Source organism: Pseudorasbora parva, chromosome 15 (assembly GCF_024679245.1).
Source record: "Pseudorasbora parva isolate DD20220531a chromosome 15, ASM2467924v1, whole genome shotgun sequence".
NCBI classification, from domain to species: domain Eukaryota; kingdom Metazoa; phylum Chordata; class Actinopteri; order Cypriniformes; family Gobionidae; genus Pseudorasbora; species Pseudorasbora parva.
Window position 1 is genome coordinate 41,889,467 of NC_090186.1, and position 21,543 is coordinate 41,911,009.

Consider the following 21,543-nt stretch of genomic DNA (forward strand, 5'->3'; position numbering starts at 1 on the left):
TAAGGTTTTTAAAGATAATTTGAGGAAATCATGCTTCTTTCAAATTTTCTCCAGGTTCTTGACTGAAAAAGTAAAAACAAGCCGCAAGAGAAAAACACCAGTCAACCGCCTACATTCAATATGGCGGCACGTTCGGGATTATTAAATAACTACATTTCCCAAGCCTATCCAAAGCGTGCGGCTTGACGTCATCGCGGCTGCTGTCAGTCAGACAAAGACAGTCAGTCAGTCAGTCAGGGCGAGTCTTCCTCACAACATCACATAAAATATAATCTTCATCACCTGACAGAGAGCATTAAATGGTCTGCTGCGCTGATATTTTGTGTATTTTCCTCATTCCAGGTAAGAAATGGGCTTTTACCACTGAGGAGAGTCAGTTTTGTGCTGGCTCGTGCTAAGCTAACTAGCCGCCTGGATAATTTAGTTCGTTTTGTTTATCTTGTTAAAAACGCGCTTCGTGGTTTAATTTTAATCGGCACATGCATGCAGTTTAAATCGAGATACGCTTGTTTACCTGTCTAGATAGCTTATAAAGTAATATAAATATCAATTAATTAGTTATTTAGCCAGTTTACCCAGTGTGAAAGTGCTGAACTCATGAATTTATGCACGTTTTTCATATTTAATATTGAATATTCAATAATGTTGTGAATTCCCCATTGATATTTGTGTGTGCGGTTATTTAAAACCCTTTGATGTCTCTTTGCAGAGGTCAGGACACAAACGAGTCATGCAAAACTTATTTTTGTTTATATAGGTTGAAAAATCGCATTTGTTATTTTATAAGCACATATTAAAAGTGTTTACATTTCGCGTGCACGCTGGATGTCTTTTTCTAATGCTGGATATGCAGTTATTTTTCATGCATAGAGATGATGGGCGTAGATCTGTGCATTTATCACTGCCACATGACATGCATTTAGAAAATATTCATATTTTAAACCCGAGTGTGGGCTTTGTCAGGCAGACTGAAGAAGCCCCTACTAATGCATTGCACAGATAGAAATGAACGTGAAACGTCAATAATCCTCATTGATCGTGAGATTTGCTGCATGGAGTTGTTCTGATCTGCATTCATGACTTGAGTTTCCAGTGTCTGTCTGAGGATACGAGGCGCGTATAGAGATGCATGGAAAAAGATTTCATTCCTCTTGGGATGCATCCTTTTGCATGCTTCAATTTATAAAAAAAAAACACCTGGTTTTAAACTCTGGGAGGTCATTTGCAACAGCTAAACGAATGAGCAAGGAAGAAAACCGTCCCCTTTTCCGTATCCTTGTGATGTTTTAAATATTGCTGGGTTTAAAGGTTATGTTTACGTGTTAATAGCCAAACCATAACATGAATAATTATTTACACACAGTTTAATATAACATCTACTATCTTTTGTTAGATTTGAAACTAAGAACAAATGAAGAACATGCTGATCTGTTGTCAAAACAAACAAATAAGTTTTATTGTGCAAAAAAACACATTTTCCTTCTTGCAAGTATTGTGTTGCATGATGTCCACATCTGCACGGGTAGTTATAAAGACATGGATTCTCGTGTGGATTATTATTTAAAGCTTTCAGTGAACTCCTTTGACTTGCCTGGATGCAGTCAGATGAGCTGATGCACGTGTGCATGCGGTGCAGGTCTGCACCCTTGACTTGCAGTGTCCGCAGCTGAGAGCCCTGCAGTGAACGCCTGCAGTGTTTAATGCTCCAGCTTCAGGTTTACGCGTTTAAGAGCGCCACATGAGCACTAATGCAGCAGGGCGTGTGGTGTGCATGTTAAATGATGTCAGATCGCATGCATGACACCGTATCAGCGTTCTGTATCGCTTTCATTGCACACACAATTTCTGTCTCAGTCAAAGCCTCACAGCGATGTATTTTTAGAAACCCACAGCGGCTGCCACGTTCCTATCACAGACTTTTATAAGGATCATCTGAGATCTAAGTGGAAGCAATTATGCAGCACAAGAGCTCGCTGAGCCTTTTTTTAGTGGCAAGTGCTTTGGCTCCAGCTGTGCAAGGTTAACGGTTAACCTGTGTAAATATAGTAAGTCTGGAATAATGCCACATCAGTGAGGAATTTCACAGCAAACCAGCAGCGTAACTGGGATGGTTAAGTTATAGGAGTTACTAAGTTGCCACAAGGTCTCTGGGTCACCAGTCTGATATTAACTTTTCCCTTTATTTATTTTTTCTGGGAACTAGCATAAATATAAAATAAAGATTTGTAGTCAAGCATCACTTTTGCTCATATTACCTGGCAGATGATAGAATAGCAACTGTGTTGGGCAGTTTATGTTCAGAATAAGTGAGAAGAACACAGTTAAAATGTAACCAGGTTGACTAGTCATCTATTACCGCCTGGTATTAATAGGACTATGCATAACTATTTGCTTAATATAAAACCATGTGCTCTAGATTAGGAGGTTAAACAAAACACGCTCCATATTTGCATTCTGCGCTTTAATCGGGAGTTACATAAATCCCATACTCGTCCGTCATTGGGTGGTATATGGTTTCCATGACAACAGCGACAGTAATTGCTCGTGCTTGCTGATGAAAGCCGTCTTGGATAAACAGAATTTTAAGTAGGTCAGATGAATCCTGCTTTTATCATCATAACTCGACTGCCATGAGATGGCGGAACGCTTGAAATTATAATTAATTTGTCTTGAGATCTAAGCGAATTCAGAATGGCGTACATCCTACTATTCTTGAAAGAAAACATGCAGTAGTAGAAAGTATGCAGTAGAACCCCCCCCCCCCCCCCCCGGTTTCATTATACCCTCGATTTTTTTGTAGAAACCATGGAAACACCAAATAGACTTTAATATGTTTTATTAGACAGGTGAGCAACAGTTAATCTTATTATTTAAATCTTGTTTTCTTGATTTACCGTGAGTACCATGTTTTACCATGCCTAATTTCGATCTAGCTTACTTCACTGTGTACAAGTGTCTCATAGCAGCGCCGAACGAACACACAGAGAAGCAATATAACCGCTTTCAAAACACTCAAATAATGTATCTAATATGATAAAACAGTGCTGTGTTTCCCTACATACGCATGAGCAGCAGAAGCGGAAGCACTCGTCTGAGGCAGAATAAAAGCTCTGCGAAATCCAGCCGTCATCAACACACGTTTTTGTTTTGAATAAGCGACCTCTAGCGGCAAAAAAATTGCATATTGTGGCTTTAATATTCCATTTGCTTCTTTACTGACCACCAGAAACACTGTCAGCTTACTTTATAAACTTCTATGAAGAGAGACCGTTACTGATCAAGCAGGCAATGAAAACTTTGTGCAGATTTTATAAGCCTGGAAAATATATTTATAGTATCAATTAATGAAGTAATATGGCACCATAATGTATGAGCAGGCGTGGAGCGGGCCTGTGAAACGAGAGCAGCGGCAGAGATCACTGGCACTCATCTCATCATCACTGCTGTCCGGGATGCGGATAATGTCTGTCAAATGCTAAATATATCCTCTTTTCTTTGTTCTAGATGAGTGACCGAATTGACCTTGCATATAAATTGAATCCAGGATCAAAATGATGCTTATTTTTAAACAAGGTTAAAAGTTTGGTGCATCAGAATAATTAGATAAACCTTGATTTAATCTAGATTTAAGATGAATCCTTATTGGTGCAGCACACCCTTTTATCCTAATTTGATGACACTCACTTAATTGTGCAACATTTTGAGGTGATTTGTCAACGATGTTGCAAAATATGTGCGGTTTAATTTACCACAATCATGCGTGATATTCGTGTGTTTCCATCTCTGCCCTCTCATTCGAGAACATGAACGCATGAATTTTATCTTCAAAGTCACTTCATGAGTATTTTACAGTTTTATTTGAGGAAAAAACTATCGTCATAAATGCACAGAAACTCAAAGCTCTTCATGGCAACCCGTCAAAATAAGTTCGGTTTAACTTGACAAAAAAATGACGGTTGTACACTAGAATTTAGATGTCTCAATGTAATAAAGATGCTAACACTAATTACACATTTTCAAAACTTTATTTTTTATGTACTAAATCAAAAATTTTTTTTCCATGTTTTAATTTTAACAGTATAAAGCAGTATAACATTTAAATACAATTAAATAAAAGCTCAATTAAACAGAATTTGTGGGAAATCTTTTCATACAAAATGAAAAATATATATTTAAATTGTTGTTTTAATTAATTAAATTAAGTAGCTAGTAGCCTACTATTTACTGGTAAACATTACAGTATACAAACATCACAGACAATGGCAGACAGTGACCAAGGCAGCTCTGGCGTAATGTCAATAACACTTCTAGATAAACATGGAAGTGTTTAAATATGTAGCATGTTGAGATTTTGTTTAAAGGTCCCGTTCTTTGCATGTTTTCGAAGCTTTGATTGTGTTTACAGTGTGCAATACAACATGAGTTCATGTTTCGTGTGTAAAAAAACACAGTATTTTTCACACAGTTGACTTATCTGTACAGCGCTGTTTCCTCTGTCCTAAAAACGGCCTGATGATTTCCTTGTTCTATGAAGTCCCTCCTTCAGAAACACGTAACGAGTTCTGATTAGGCCAGTGCTTCCCGTGTTGTGATTGGACAGCAGCTTAGCGCACTTTGCCCGGAAAGGTCCCGCCTCTTACCATAACGGGGAGATGCAAACGCTGAATGCGCGCTCTTCTCCACGTAGGAGAGCAACGAGACCACGCCCCCTATTTTGCATGTTCTTGTTAGTCAACAAACGGTTCTAGTGACGTCATTACAGCAGGAAGTGCAGCGGTGTAGTCCAAACCGGCCGTTCGCTGTAGGCTTTGAAAGGGAACTTCTGTTAAATAAAATATCTCGCTTGGCATTGAACTTTGAGCGTTATAATTTTACAGGTATTATTTATGCTCTAACAGCAACATTACACACTAACTAAAGTTTGAAAGATGGAATCGCGAAGAACAGGACCTTTAATATAAAGTGCGGTACAAATAAAATGTATTATTTTATTATTAATATTTCTATAAATGTATTTCATTACAATTATTGAGGTAAACATCCCTAAAGTACCGCATTTAATTTCAGGTACTGGTAAAAATGTCTATGGTTACCCAACCCTAACTACTACACAGTATGCAGTGCACAGACTCACAATTCTGAATGTAGCTTCTGCTTGTTTCTTCTCCTATAAAGGCCTTTGATGCACATGTGATTGATGTGTATTGGCAATAATGTTTTCTTCTGTGTGCCATCAGAATGTCTCACTACACAGATGAGCCACGCTTCACCATTGAACAGATTGACCTGCTCCAGAGACTGCGGCGTACAGGTATGACCAAACCGGAGATCGTGCATGCCCTGGACACCCTGGATCGACTCGACCGTGAGCACGGGGACAAATTCGGCCGGCGTGGCACATCGGACTCCAACGCCACCAACAGCACCACCTCCAGCACTACACCCACCTCAAATAACACTAGCAGCGCCGTTATGGCAACTTCCTCCACCACATCCACAGCAACACAGACACAGTTCCACGGTAACTTATCGCCATCGCCCAATAACAGTTACGCCACGTCCCCGCCCGTGGTCTTACCCTCGCCGGTCTCTCTGGTCGCCATGGTGCAGAATGGGCGGGATGCTTTGGCGGCCACACCCAACGGGAAACTATCTCCGAACCGTTGCCCGGTAAACAGTGCGGCAGCAATGAGGTCGTACGTGCTGGAGGGTTCAGAGGAGGACCTGGATATAGACGACAAGGTGGAGGAGCTCATGAGGTCAGGGTTATTATAGTTCACTTAAACTGGACTTGTACTTATAATAAAATGAACATTAACTGAACTAAAATAAAATATATAAAAAAAAAAAAAAACCCTGTTTTATGTCTGCAGATTGTCAAAGAAACATTTTTGTTTAACTTGATTAACTAAAATTACCGAAAAACATTAAATTAACTTAGGTAACATTATTCTAAGGTGACATTTACACATTTACTTACTATAGTCATTAAAGTTAATTATGCATAATTACAAGAAACTAACTATAAACCAAACCCTAACTCTATAGTAAGAACATGTAGTTCATTAATATTACTTTTGAGGAACTACGTCACCTTACAATAAAGTGTAACCAAAACATAGACTATATAGATTTTTTTATATTAAAAAACATAAATATTAACAAAACAAATATAAAAAGTTGTATTGTTACTTTTTTTAACAACGGAATATACAGTATGTACTACAGTATTTTTTTGTTTAGACCTATATGGATTTTAAATATTACATACATTTTTACATAATTAAAAAAATGAAAGAACATTTATCATTTTATGTATGTATAAATGAATGCATGTATTTATTTTAAAATACATTTGCAACCATTTTAGTTGCATCCTGAAGCCCCACAATCTTATTTTATGTCAGCTATTTTTCAAAGCAACATTTCTCAACTATTTCAACTATAGATACTCCAAAAAAAACTTATTTCACTTATTTCTCTGGCACATAAGGCTATACTATAAATTGAACTATAACGCCTGTTTCACACAGCAAGCGTGAGCAGCGCGTGAGCAGCACTTCAGCGTAACTACACCGTGACTGCAGCTGCAGACGCGCGCGAGAGTATTCACACTGGAAGCGTTGGTGCAGCGTCACAGCAGCGGCTCCCACAATGATAGAGCCTATTCCTGTCTGAGTGTTAAAAACTAAACTAAAATAAATTATTATATTTTCTGGCTAGTTTACTTTACTTTTTTATAATACTTTCACCCAAACTGAATAATTAAAACAAGTTTAAATGGGTAAATCTTCTACAGATGATTTTTATTCTTCGTTTTCTTTAATGACGTACTCCAGTTATTGTTAAAACACCACATGTGCTTCTTGTGTGCATTTTGAGCGCTTTTGTGATATTATATTTATTTTGTACATCAAAAGTGTGCTTTCGCTTTACACCGTGACTGCAGCTGCAGACCGAGAGCCTTTACCTGTCTGAATATTAAATACTAAACTAAACGAAAGTTTGTTATATTTTCTGGCTAGTTTACTTTATTTTTTATAATCATAACCATACTCTCACCCAAAGTGAATAATCAAAACAAGTTTAAATTGCTAAAATCTTCCACAGATTTTTTTTTATTCTTCGTTTTCTTTTCTGACATACTCCAGTTATTGTTCAAATACACTACACGTGCTTCCTGTGTGCATTTTAGGCACTTTTTGTGTGAAATCATATTTATTTTGTCCTTTAAAAGTGTGCTTTCACTTTAATTGAGCGTCAGAAGAGTCAGCAGCGCAGCAAAAATAGGCTCGCAGCCGAAACCCCCGCTTCACTGCTGCTCACGCGACGCTCCTGCTTGACGATCACGCGCTGCTCCTGCTCCCGGTGTGAATGCACTCATTGATTAACATGGGCGCCGAAAAAAATACGTGCTGCTCACGCGCCGCTCACGCTTGCGGTGTGAAACGGCCGTAATAGTATGGGTGGGTCAAAGGTCAAAACCAATTCAAACTTACTCTGAACTGGACCTGAATTTAATGCCATCAAATTGTGAGTGTTTGCCAGGTGTAAACGGAGTCATTTTGCTCTGTGATGAGTTTGATAACTGAATCTTCACATATTTGCGCTCTGTGGTGTGTGCAGACGGGACAGCACTCTGGTGAAGGAGGAAATCAAAGCCTTTCTGGGCAACAGACGCATCTCTCAAGCCGTGGTGGCTCAGGTCACAGGTCAGTCTGTCATCACCCCATTACCCCATTTACAGTAACGTGCTTACAATGTAAGTCTATGGGCCCAGTCATTGCACTTGAATTCATTCATTAAAATACATAGTTTCAAAAAACAGCCACAAGACAAAAACATTGGGATGGACTATTACTTTTAGTGAGCAATTAGCTTGGGGAAATTAAAGGTACATCTTCGTGTCTTTCTGGGACCAGTTCAAACTGAAAATAAGTTGCCTATTAAAAAAAGCTCACAAATAATAATTAGTTCACAAATTATATATAGCGTTTAATTGTTACTGCCTTTGGTTATTTTGGAATAAATATAAAAATGCGTAAAACACTAACTTGAAATTTATACTTGGGTTTTAAATGAAACAATTTTTTATATAAAAATACAAAATAGATTTGTATTTGGGCTCTCTTTTTATAGAATGTTTTACCAGGAAAATTAAGTGTAACGGACATAAATGAGAACAGTAAAAGGTACACTATGCAACTTTCCGTCCGCTAGAGGGCGCCTATTCAAAACAAATGCGTAGTTTGATGACGCCAAGTGTGAGCGCAGTATCTTGGGAGATGTGGTCTTCACCTCACAGCCGGTGGAAAATAGGACTCAGGCAGAAATCATGTTCACGGATGCGGTTATTAACGTTACTGTAGTGAAGCAGAGCAGGACCGAGTGTTGTGGAGCTGAGCTCGGCCGCTGGAGCGATTGATATACAAACACACGGTTCGCGAGTACCGGGACTTTTTTTTATGACGGGACGAGACACAGTCGCTGGGCGCGCACCCTTTCGCTTTTTCCGATCATGATTATGAGCTAAAGCAGCTCTGTTTATCATATTAGATACATTTAAGTGTGTTTAAAATGTTGTTATGTCATGTTATGACGTTCCTCTGTGCGTTCGCTCGGCGCTGCTGACATGTTCACACTGCTAAGAGAAAAGCGCTTCTGCAGAATAAAACCGAGGGTAACGCAGATATGACGCGATTGACAGGCGACTTCCTCAAACGCCATGCTGACACGTCCCGGTCCTTTGTTAAAATAGCATTTTTCTCACAATTTACAAATAGTTGGAAACATTTGGGATATTGTAAGTACTCAACTGAACAAAATATATAACACTGGCCTAGTGGTTTTTGGATATTTTACTGCAAAAATACTACATAGTGCACCTTTAAGGGCCGTTGTTAATAGGGCAAAGTATCGTTCAAAAATGTTCGATACCGATACCTTGACTCCGATACTGGTTCCTGAACGATACTTTTTTCGATACCAAATTTATTAACAAGATTACATAACTTCAAAATTACGTTTTATTTTTTTAGTTTGTTTACTTTTTTTTTACAGACTACTGGGGGGCAGAATATATGCCTTTATATTGTTATATGTTTATAAATGCAAAAATAGTAAGGAGACAAATTTTAATTGTTTATTAAAGGGGTACTTCAGCGCTGGGAAGATGAATCTGTATTTAAACTGGGGCATGAATGTAGTAGAAATGTGAAATTATTTTTTTATTTGGTGCTTTCTAGATTGAGAAAAGACAGAAAATGTATTTTTGTCTCATGGGGATGAAAGACAACAATTCCCAGAATGCTTTGCTGCCCTACGAGGCCACTTCAGGTAATTGCTGAAGTAACCCTTTAATAAACTAGTGTTTTCTGAGTCTGTGATTGGCTGCAAAGATGAATTTGACGATGCTGACTCATTTCCTCGGCAGTGAATGCACTCGAGGGCCTATAGAGGGAAATGCACCTTTTCATTTGGATTACATAAAGTATTTGTTTTTGGTTTTAATTGGTTTGTTTAAACGTAGATATTTCAAGCTTTCAATAGGCCTATTTCTCATGTCTGTGAGGAAAGTAGCCCATATGCTGAGTTTCTTTTCATTTATGTGATGCGCTGCAGTTCTTCTTGCAGTTAAATACGGAGAAATTTTCTGTGCTTTAGTTTCTTTCATGCTCTGTCAGTTGCTTCAGATTTGTCGTGTTGCTGGTTTTGGCAGCAATGATCTTTTCCCACATATTGCATTGCTGCTGTTGGCATTGAGCCTGGTTAAAGGGGTGGTTCTGTGGTTTTTTTCTAGGCTTGGTTGTGTTTATGGGGCGCAGTATAACATATCTTAATACTTTTTTTTTTTTTAATGCCGTATTTTTCTTCTATTCTCCCTTTATTCCACACCGCTGTCTCCACTATCCTTTGATCGGCTCGTTTGCTTCCTGCTTCTATGAAGCCCATCCCTCTGAAAAACGCAATGGTCTTAGATTGGTTTGATGGCCAAATGTAGTTTCCTGTATTTTTATTGGCTGAAGCGCCAAGCACAGGTTGTCCGGAAACGCCGCGCCCCTTCCCATTATGGGCAGAAGTCACATCTGCGGAGACTAGCGAGGGTTTATGATGTCACCAACCCGGGAGGAAGCTTGTTGTAGTCCAAACCGGCCGTTTTTGTAGGCAATAAACTGCCATGAACGGAGACGAGACAATATCTCCGTTTGCATTGAACTTTCAGCACTGTAACTTTGCAGATACTGTTTATGCTCAAGCAACAACATTACACACTAACTAAAGTTAAAGAAAGGAAATCGCACTCAACCGCCCCTTTAAATGTAGCCACACTTTTGACCTTTTACACATCTTTTACATCTATGAGGGGTGGGAAGCTTACACCCTATTTACACCTCACACAACTGCGGCACAAGCTGTACCGCAGACGGGGGTTACACACTAAAGCCTCACGTGCAAGCTGCGACCCTGTACATAAACTAGTGTTTTTCCACCACAGCCAATCATGCTGCAATGCTTATTGGCTCACTGATGTTGACGAGATTAACCCCTTAGGTATCGAAATTTGGTATCGAATGAGAAGACCTTTTACGATACTCTATAGCAATTTGGCAATTTGGTTGGTACCTAAAAAGTATCAAACTCGATACCCAACCCTAGTTTTTAGGCACGACGCAGAGCTTGCGGCTTGAAGCGTTTGTACAAGCTGAGTCAAAATTATTTTTGTCCTAACCTGGCTGTGTCTTGACAGCATTTTGCTTTCAGCGAAGACAGTGCAATAGATTTAATCATAACAACTAAAGAGAATTATGAATGCTGGGCTGTTGTTTTGTCATTCTGACCATTCTTTCATCGATCACTGCATTCATTTGTTATTGATTTCTGTTCTTTTTCTCTGTGTCAGGCATCAGTCAGAGCAGAATCTCTCATTGGCTCCTCCAGCAGGGCTCAGATCTCAGCGAACAGAAGAAACGAGCTTTCTACCGCTGGTACCAGCTTGAGAAGACCACGCCAGGTTAATAAACTTCACTTGTTTTCAGTTTACCATAGGTCAGTAGATCTATAAAGATAAGGTTGAATCCAAGTACTGTTTATGTACCGTTCAAAAGTTTGAGAATTTTTTTTGTTGTTGCTAGAAATCAATATATTTATTCAGCAAGGATGAATTAAATTGATAAAAAAGTGACAGCAAAGACATTTATAATCTTACAAAGGATTTAGATTTTTAATAAATACTGTTCTTTTGAACTTTTTATTCATCACAGAATCATGAAATGAACATATTAAAGGCACAATATGTATTTGTTGAGATATTTATATCCAAAAATATTACTTATTGTGCCTTTAAACCAGGGGTCTCAAACTCAAATTACCTGGGGGCCACTGGAAGTAGACTCTGGGTCAGGCTGGTCCGCATCAATATATCATCCTGCGGGCCGAAAGTGGCCCGCGGGCCGGGAGTTTGAGACCCCTGCTTTAAACCATCGTATTAGAATGATTTCTGAAGGATCATTGTTACTCTGTTAGACTGGAGTTATAATGCTGAAAAAAAGCTTTGCCATCAAAATAAATTACATTTTAAAATATATTAAAATAGACAATATAGCCGTTTTACTGTATTTTCATCAAATAAATGCAGCCCTGAGGAGCAGAAGAAACTTGTTTCAAAAACCTTACCGCCACATAAACTTTTGAATGGTAATGTATATATTTTCAGGTGCCACACTAAATATGCGACCCACTCATGTATCTCTGGATGAGATGGAGTGGCGTCAGACTCCGCCCCCCATAAGCTCCGCCCCTGGAAGTTTCCGTCTGCGCAGAGGCAGTCGATTCACCTGGAGGAAGGAATGTCTCGCTGTGATGGAGAGGTAAGAGCGAGTGAGGGGGAAAAAACAAACTCTGTCAGTGTTAGGTTTTAATAACATTCAAATTAGGGTAAAAGGCACTTTTTTTTTTTACCTCAAATCATGCCAACAAACAGGCTGGTCTAGCAAAAACTGTAAGCTGCTTATAGTTTAGAAAACCAGAGCTATCAGTTTGAAATAATCATTTTGTTCTCTCCTCAGTTATTTCAGTGATAATCAATATCCAGATGAAGCCAAACGAGAGGAGATCGCCAACGCCTGCAATGCTGTTATTCAGAAACCAGGTAGAAACGCTGGTGTGTCTGAATCTGCACGGCTGTGTGTTTGTGACCGTCATCTGTTGCACTACAAATTAACTATTCCATTTTTTATTCTCACAATCATATCTGACCTTTCAGTCTTGACTTCCTGCCTAGGAAAGAAGTTGTCTGACTTGGAAAGAGTCACGTCCTTAAAAGTCTACAACTGGTTTGCCAATCGACGCAAAGAGATCAAGAGGAGGGCCAATATTGGTAATGTGTTTTAGTTGATTTATATTACTGTTATTTTAGTGTAATAGAGATGCTATAATTGTTATCAGTAGAGCTGCACGATTAATCGGGAAAAGATCCCAATCTCGATTCAAACAGCCACCGGATCGTATTTCTAAATGAGCACGATTCTGCTGTGTCTTTTATCCACGTTTTACATCGTAAGCATCAGTGTAGTGTGAACAGTGTGTTTTGCCGCTGCCTGTGTTAATGAATGAGAGCGTCGGCCACGCTCTTATTAATTGATATGGGCATCGAACCGCTCTGCTGGCGATGTGAAACTGTTCAAACCAAAGACTTAAAGGGCTTTGGCTAACCTTTGAAAGTACGCTCATCACACACTGCAAGTGCAACATTTAAATCTGTGTCGTGCTAGCGCTGATTCGGAGAGAGGGTGTGACAAGCAAGTGTTTAAAATGTTTGTCATTGAATCATACATTTTTTATTCACAAACGCTGATTTATCCAATAACAAAACAAGTCCTGATGAGACCTCGACTCCAAATCAAATAATCTTTTATTAATTTGTTCAAATTATTATATCTTTTAAATAGACTAAAGCAATGGCCATTTTGTCAGGACCTCTAGTTTGCATGTAATTTTCTTTAGTTGTCTGTTTTTTCCCCTTCGTGGGAGAATCACAATCTCCATATTATATTATGATTCTCAATTTATCCAGATTCGTGCAGCTCTAGTTATCAATATTTTTCCATTTTGTTTTAATAATAATAAAAAATGGAAAAAAGAAATATATAATTGTAATTTTTGTCTTGTTTTTTTTATGTTGATATTATTATAATTATTTTAAAAAAATTCAGTTTAAGTTATTATAGTACATCATTAATGAAAATGAAAGCTGTTTCCTTGCCAAGTGGCTGAAGAAATGTGTAAAAATAAATTATTAATTATATACACACAAAATGAATTTAGTTTTTTAGGGTTTTAGTTAACTACAATATCCCTGATTTATATGTCGTAAAATATATTTGAAATGACTAACTTCAAATAAATTTGGTCAAATGAGTCAGGAGTTTACTGGTTTGTTTATTGGCAGTGAATGGTTTGCTAATGCTCGTTTTTTTGTGTGGTAGTGGTTTTTAAAGAGTTTCAGATGTTTCATGACAGGGTCTTTTTTCCAAGAAGCCACAATCCTGGAAAGCCACGGGATAGATGTGCAGAGCCCTGGAGGACACTCCAACAGCGACGACATCGACGCTAACGACTACAACGAACAGGTGAGAGAATCACACGACTCAGACTCATCATCTTTTTTATTTTTTTAAAGGTCCCATGGCATGGATTTTTTCATTATTTTATAATGTTTGCTGAGGTGTACTTATATTGTTGGTATGGCTTTTACATCAAACAATGTCATAATTTAGAAATTAAAGGCATTTTTTCTATACTGACAATAGTCCTCTGTCTTGAATGCTCTGTTTCAAGAGGTGTGTCTGTTGTGAGACTTCAGTGAAAACACCCACTGTTGTGATTGGCTGACATCTTTGCATTTGAAATGAGATTACGTTCGGAGGGGGCGTGGTTTAGTGAGGCTGGAGCTCTGCCAGTCGAGAGGGAGAGGAGGAGCTGGGGAAAGATTGCTGAGGCTCGTCTACACTAATCCGGATAAAACAGAGTTTTCGTCTAAAAACGCTCCGCGTCCACACTATCATTTTCAATCGTTTTCCAAAAAGTGTTCATCTACACTGAAAAGTCTGAAAACGCTTACATCCCCGTACTGCGCATGAGCAAATCCAAGACGCTTCGACTTGCGTCATTTCCGCTACTCGTTTATTTACTCTTTGAAATTTTGCGGCAATGTCGAGAAAAGGCACTGAGTTTTTTAACAGTATGTACAAACTGACATTAATATTTAACAAGGCTGTCAAAACAGTAAGCATACAAAACAACTGCTGTACAATGTCGTTCACCATCTTGGCTGAATTGGTCATATGACTGCATCACATGGCTAAAAATGCGTCATCGTATTAAAAAGCCTCCGTTTTCACAGTCCACACTACAACGCGAAGACGGTGTTTTCAAATTTATCCGCTTTGGAGAGCGTTTTCAAAACGATACGTTTTCATTGACTTAAAACGCTGTCTCAGTGTGGACGGAAGGCCAAAACGGAGAGAAAAATATACGTTTTCAAATGAAAACGTATTGGTGTGGACATGGCCTGAGAAAGCGTTATTGTACCGAGTTGTTGAGTGCACAAGTTTATTTTATTTGTATCTGAGAGCTCTGAATAAACACGAGTGAACTTTGCAACGTTATTTCTCTCACAAAATGCTTTCACTACAGGTAACAGAAAACACGACCTGACATGAATACAGTAAGCGCTTCTGTTGAGCAGCTTAACAGCGTCATTCAAACGGAAGTGTACACTGCAGATATACGTGGGATTGACAGATCCGGACATTATAAAGAGTGTTCTTTGATTTCTCTCTGTAGTTTAATAATTTAAATAACATGTTTCATGCTACTAACAGAAACAATGTGTAGTTGATCGTTTTAGTCACTGGCTTGATTCACTGATGCATCAAGACGGCCAGCGGCGGGACTGACAGTATTAAACGATTTAGAAAGAAAGTCTGTGTGAACTTGAATGATTAGCTACACATCAGAAATCACTGATCCCAGATCAGGCATTAATGAACACTGTTACTCACGGTTTGTGGCGGTGCTGTCGAATCCATATGGTAAAGCCTGTGCTGACATCGCGACTGATAAACTGAATCATTCTCTACTAATTCTCTGGGCGGGAAAAGCAGAGGAAGAGGAGGAAACCTTTCCTGAGGACGTCATAACAGGAGAATTCAAGATCAGCTCGTCTGAGCTCTCAGTTTCTCAAAGGCAGAGAAAGACAGCCTGGACTCAGTTTACACCAACATTTCTAGCCACTTGAGGACAATATTCAGGCTAGGGGAACTCATATTAATGTTGAAAAATCTAATAAAATAAAAATGTCATGCCATGGGACCTTTAAGATCAGATTTAGTTGATTATGAGATTAACACAATTGCTTGAGCTGATCTTTATTTCTGATTTCATTACAGGGTTGTGATGTTACCTATTTTGAAAAGAGAAGTGTGAACAGACCTTTTGGTTACTACCGTCTGGAGCCCACCTCACCAACACAGGTATCGCATGAAACAAATAACATCACACACACTTTATTCATGCAAATAATCAAAGCTTAAGATTGAGTTACATGAAGACACTCAAAAAGAAAAGTCTTAAAACCAGCCTGTTGAATTCTAAGAGTCAGAGCGTGAGTAAAAAAATGGCCAGAAAAGTACATTTCTGGGGATAAAAATAAATCCATACATCAATGAGCTAAAAGATTATGACCAATAATATGCTCATATGCTGCTGGTCCTCCACATGTTGCCAAAACAGCATCAACTTGCCAAGGCATGCCCTCTACAAGCCCCTTAAAGGTGTGCTGTGGTATCTGGCACCAAGACGTTACAAGCAGATCCCTTAAGTCCTTTAGGTTGCGAGGTGGAGCCGCCGTGGATTGAACCTGTTGGTCCAGCACATCCCACAGATGCTCAGCGGGATTGAGATTTGGCTCAGCGGGATTGAGATTTGGTGAATTTGGAGGCCAGGGCAATTCATCATGTTCGTCAAACCATTCCTGAACAATGTGTGCAGTGTGCATTATCCTGCCAGAGAACACCATTGTCATGAAGGATCATACCTGGTCTGCAACAATGTTTAGGTAGTTGGCACATGTCAAATTTACATCCACGTGAATGGCCAGAACCAGGGTTTCCCAGCAGAACTTTGGCCAGAGCATTATACTCCCTCACTCCATCAGACTGGACTGTTGTTGTCCCACAGTGCATCCTGGTGCCATCACTTCCCCAGGTAAATGGTGCTGTCCACTTGTAAAGGAAAACTGGACTCATCAGGCCAGATGACCTTCTTCCACTTCTCCAAGGTCCAGTTCTGATACTTGTGTCCCTTTTGTAGGAGCTTCCGACGGTGGACAGGTGTACTCTGATTGGTCTGAGGCTACACAGCCCGTAACACAGCAGATGCATCTTGTTGTGATGTATTCCTCCCATAACCATCATTAAAATTTGAGTGACTTGTGCCACAGTAGATCTTCTGTTGGCTTGGGCCAGACAGGATAGCCTTCGTTTCTCTCGTGCATCAATGAGTCTTGGTTGCTGGTTTGTCCTTCCTCAGACACTGTTTGTAAATTCTCAGCACTGCTGACCAGGTGCAACATACAACCTTTTCCATTTCAGAGATACTCTAACAAGGGACACATTGGTATGGCAAGGTAGCAAAGTCATTCAGATCTTCAATCCTGCCCATTTCTCCTGCATCTAACACATGGATTAAGAACTGATTGTTTGTTTACCATCTAATTTCCACAGACCTTAATATATGGCCTTGTTAGATGATCAACGATATTCGAATCACCTTGACTGGTCATAATGTTTTGGCTCACATGTATTCATTTATGATATTACAAAATTACAAGTCTACAATTTTGCTTTAAAGGGATACTCCACCGCGTTTTCACATTAAACTGTTATTCCCTTATGTAAGACGAGTTGATACATACCTCTCTCATCTTAGTGCGTGCACTTAATCACTCTGACGATCTGATAGCATTTAGCTTAGCCCACTAAGCCCGGTTCATTCACATATGATACCAAACAGAGATCAAGTTAAAAGCGACCAAACACCTCCACTGCATTAGTAAATGATTGTGTGTGAATTAATTCTACCTGGCAGCGTCTCTCTAATAATAGTGAAGCTGTGAGTTTTAGTTATCAAGAAATATACGCTAGAATGTTTCAGTTTCTAAGCTATTTTATTGATAAATCACAGAACTGTGTTGACAATACATTCTGCGCTACTGAATGGTTTTGTGTGAGGCGCGCGGTCTCCACGTGATCAGGCTATGTGTGTGCATTGCAATGCAGCAAGCAGTTTAGTGCGATGATTAACTTACGTGTACAATAAGCGTGCATTCTCCCGATCAATTTTGAGCATCCAGATGGTAATCAAACATGTCTTGTGGAGAGCTCACGGAGTATGCATTTATTTGCCATTTTTAACTGTTCAAAATAGACCCTGCGTGTCAAGAATTGTTTATCCTGTTGCGTCCTCTATAGGCCAGCGACTACTCGACGTCAAGCTTAAAGCATCATGGCAAAGCATTAAGGTCGACTAGTCGATTAGTCGATGCAACCCCTAGTATGCATCAACTCATACCAGCCATCTTAGTTAAGGGAATAACATAGTTTAATATGAAAAAGCGGTGGAGTATCCCTTTAATAAAAGATTTACATTTAGTATTTTTGTAATAGTATATTTTTTAATTCACATACTTGTGTCTTTAAGGATGACGCCGGCAATCCCGCAGACCACCAGGACCCCATCTCTCTCGCCGTGGAGATGGCAGCTGTCAATCACAGCATCCTCGCCCTGTCCCGCCCAGGAGGCGTGGCCAGCGAAATCAAAACAGAGGCACTGGATGATGACTGAAGAAGACTGCAGGACGATGGGAATCAATGTGTGGATGCTCATGGGGCAATGACCAAATCAGCGCTCTGTCTCAAGCTTTTAGATTCTAATATCGCCTGCCACTCCTGCTGAACCACTAAACAAACCCAGAGTAAATGACAAGTGGAAGGTTGGCCCATTACCTACGGCTCTTGTATAAGCCTCCCGAACCCTTGCAGAGAAGCTGACCCAAACCTCATACCTCATTCCAGTAACTCGTATAATGTTCGTGTGCTTCCTGTCTCTGTGCTCCAGTAACTCTCATCCCATCGTTCTCAAGAATAAGCTCAAGGCAGATCGTTTAGGTGAGAGGTGAGTCTGATCGTGCAGAGACGTTTTCAGACGGCAAAGCTGTACTTTATTTCTGCTCTGGATCCATGATGAACTCTTCCATTCCCAGTACAGATGTTCTCAGTTAATGTTTCTACTTTTCTTTTGTATGGTTTCTCATCAAACAGCAATTGGGGGAATCTCATGAAAACTGTCCAGATCACAATGGTTTGAGGACTGCTAAAATCATTTTTTGTGTGTGTGTGCATATTTTAAAGCAAATTTTTATTACTGTAATGCGGGGAAAACTATATATAAATTGAACTAATTCATGGTATTTGTCGTGCTTGCTGTATGCATATTTAAAACAACTAAATTTGGAGGGAAATATGCATATTTGCCATAGTTTTCTTTCTTTTGTGAGATTCACCCAATTGCATTAAACTGTACTTTCATGTGGAAAGGGGGAAAACTGAATTATAATCATAGTGAAACTTGAAAGATATTGTTTCATAACCGCCAAAGCGCAAGTTATTCTGTGCAAAAGCTTAAGTCTCCTAGACTCTAAATGAACCTGCGAAGAGAGACTTCAGTCGGCAGAACCCTAGCTCCCTTTATTTTAGACCACTCAATGTCCTTCATTGCCCACAGTAAATTAGCATTGTTTGTATTTATTTAACTTTAATGTTTTTATTTACGTGCAATTCACGCAAAGAGTCAAGACCGAAGCATCTGTTCTCATTGTGTTTAGATATTTAGATCTAAAGAGGTCAACGTGAAATATCAATCCTCTAAAATTTTGGCTGAAGGTAAGCGCAGTCAGAACTCCTTCCCAGTGTCTCCACGAGGCATTATTATTATTATTATTATTATTGTGAAATGACCTCAGAATTTCACGGTGATCTAGAGAGACTGACTAAGTGTTTCCTCTGCTGCCACAGAGATTCGGAACTCTCATCATAAGCTTGGTTCCAAAATGTACCTTAATGTATTCTGAAAAGGTTCTAAAAGAACTTTATTCACTCGCTGGGCTTCATTCATTTGATAAAAAAAACGAGCAGAACAAATTATTCGTAGAACTTTTCTTGCTTTAGCGATAGGGGTGTAGCGGTTCATATTACTCTAGGTTCAGTTTGAATCTCAGTTTTACGGTCACGGATTTGGTACTGTTCGGTATGATATAAAATAAAAATAAAGAAAATAAGAACAAATAATCTAACTACAAGCAGCAGCACAAATAAATACAATAGAGCAAAGATACAAATAAAATAAAGCTTATTTTGGCCCCGATCACACAGAACGCGTTTTTCAGGTTCGAAAATGCGAGGCGCACTGCCTTTTTTGGTTGCCGTTTCTTCATTCAGAAAAGAGCAGTGCGCAGTTTTTAAAAAAAAAAATGTTTCTAGCCAACCCCCGAATCACCTGTCCTGTCAGTCAAATCACTGCAACGGTCAACACAACGGAAGGCCCGCCTCTCCATTCATTCGATTGGACAACAGAAAATAAACGCGATGACGTCGGGCGCTTTTCCGCTCAGACTTGACTTTTTTTCAACTTCATGCGCTCGGAGCGCTCCTTCAAAAACGCGAGGCGCCCAGGGCGCATAAGCAGCGCGCATAACACTCTCTGACAACCGAAATCCATTCAGAAAAGGCGCCTCTCTCGCTGAAAAAACGCGTTCTGTGTGACCGGGCCCTTAGGCATTTAACAGTAGTTTTCAGGTAATCGAATGTAAAACAACATTGCATATAATCCACACAGATCCAGTGCACTGATACGGATACACACACTCATCGTCTTTCTCGACTGTTTACATTCACTTTAGACATAACTTATTATGTTTGCTAGGATACTTGCCAGGAAAATTCATTTCTGTGTGAATTTGTTAAATGATCCCTCCCTCGCCACTTGGGATGGGCGATATGGCCTAGAATCCATATTGCGATATACATTGAAGCTTCTTACGATAACGATATATATATTGTGATATTTAAACTATAATAGAACCATTTCAGAACAGGTTATATAGACCCTAAGAAAAGCCAAACTGGTAAAAAACATAAAAATTAAAGAAAGAAAGAAACGCATGTCGTTTTGAGAACATTTATTGTGCAAAACTGTAATTATACAACATAATGTTGCATAAATACAATTCAAGTACACTAGCTGCAGAGACTTTAACAAAGAAAAAGCTTAGACGGAGAGTTCTCCCTGAAATAAAAAATAAAGCCATCTTCTACTCACCCAATGCATGTCTTTCTACCTTTTTTAGACCTCAAAAGCAGAGAAAAAAACCCGTCATGCACACAATCCTTTCTATAATGGCAGTGAATGCCGAGCAGGCTAAAACTTTACGAAAAGGATACAAAAGTATCACGCAATGATACAGTGAGGCGCGCTCCATATATGGAAGGTGTTCAGGAGCTTGGATTAAGAGATCCTTGCATTCAAGTTTCAAAATGTAAGGGCGTTCATTTATGTGCATTTACGATAATTCCGAGAGCACGTGAAGGCAGCATTAATATTAACCAGGATAAGCGTGAACATGAACACACACACACACACTCTACTGTATAGTTTGCTGCTGCTCGTTGGACGGCTTAAATCCAAATAATGGATGTTTCACCAGCTCCTCCGTTTCGCTTTCAGCCGTGTTTACTCAAGATGACGAATACGATGATGTGTTGCAGCTCGTGGCTCTAAATTTCAAGGGTAGATTGCGTCATCAACACGTATATAGCGCAATAGAATCAAAATCTCTATCGTAGGCCAATTTTGTATCTTTTATATTGCATATTGTTCATATCGGCCATTACTGCTCGCAACCTGTAACAAATCCTTTCCTCGCGGATCAAAAATGACCCTAAGCCCTAAAAATTAGACTTCTTTTTTTGGTACAGAAAGCTTATTTAATTTTTATATGACATTTTAGCAAATTTTAGGCAATTTTTGGGAGGTTTTTATAATTATTTTATTTGCTAGATTTTAAATTGCTAGATTTTTTATCAAAAATATAATTTTGGGAAAATTTCTTCACGTTCTCATTTTAACATCATGTTTTGGTAAAGTTTTAGCATGTTTAGTTTGGACTGAGCATTTATTAGGTTTTCTGTGTGTACTGAAGCTTTCCAATTATTCCTAAGGGGGTCAGGTTGACGATTGGGGGGAAGGATTTGTTACTTTCTTACAACAAACACTTTGCATCTAGTAAATATTTTGTGCGTATTTGTAGTTCGACATAATTCCTAAGGTCTTGGACCACTCCAAGAAACATTCAATTTTAAATTTGAATTTTAAATGAGTTTTGGGTCAAAATGACCCGAGGGAAGGATGAGCACAGATAGCAGCGTG

At 39.1% G+C, this 21,543-nt stretch overlaps 1 protein-coding gene across 6 annotated transcripts; it reads left to right on the forward strand.

The window, feature by feature from the left end:
• Positions 1-198: 198 nt before the first annotated feature.
• Positions 199-19,945, forward strand: hmbox1b (homeobox containing 1 b). 6 transcript variants are annotated; one of them, XM_067418194.1, is made up of 10 exons: positions 199-342; positions 5,238-5,759; positions 7,627-7,712; positions 10,901-11,011; positions 11,714-11,867; positions 12,066-12,148; positions 12,263-12,376; positions 13,519-13,628; positions 15,450-15,533; positions 17,761-19,945. In XM_067418194.1, exons 2-10 carry the CDS (start codon positions 5,239-5,241, stop codon positions 17,902-17,904), a joined length of 1,407 nt encoding a protein of 468 aa, XP_067274295.1. In that variant the 5' UTR covers positions 199-342; position 5,238; the 3' UTR covers positions 17,905-19,945. The 6 variants fall into 6 exon arrangements, with proteins under 6 accessions (XP_067274295.1, XP_067274296.1, XP_067274298.1 ...); XM_067418195.1 differs by having other exon boundaries at positions 13,534-13,628; XM_067418197.1 differs by having other exon boundaries at positions 13,537-13,628.
• Positions 19,946-21,543: the final 1,598 nt, after the last annotated feature.

Bases quoted from the DNA above. Each gene is read 5' to 3' on its own strand.
- hmbox1b (XM_067418194.1), top strand. From the start codon at position 5,239: ATGTCTCACTACACAGATGAGCCACGCTTCACCATTGAACAGATTGAC. The intron at 7,713-10,900 runs GTCAGTCTGTCA...TCTCTGTGTCAG, and splicing joins CGTGGTGGCTCAGGTCACAG to GCATCAGTCAGAGCAGAATC. The intron at 15,534-17,760 runs GTATCGCATGAA...TGTGTCTTTAAG, and splicing joins AGCCCACCTCACCAACACAG to GATGACGCCGGCAATCCCGC.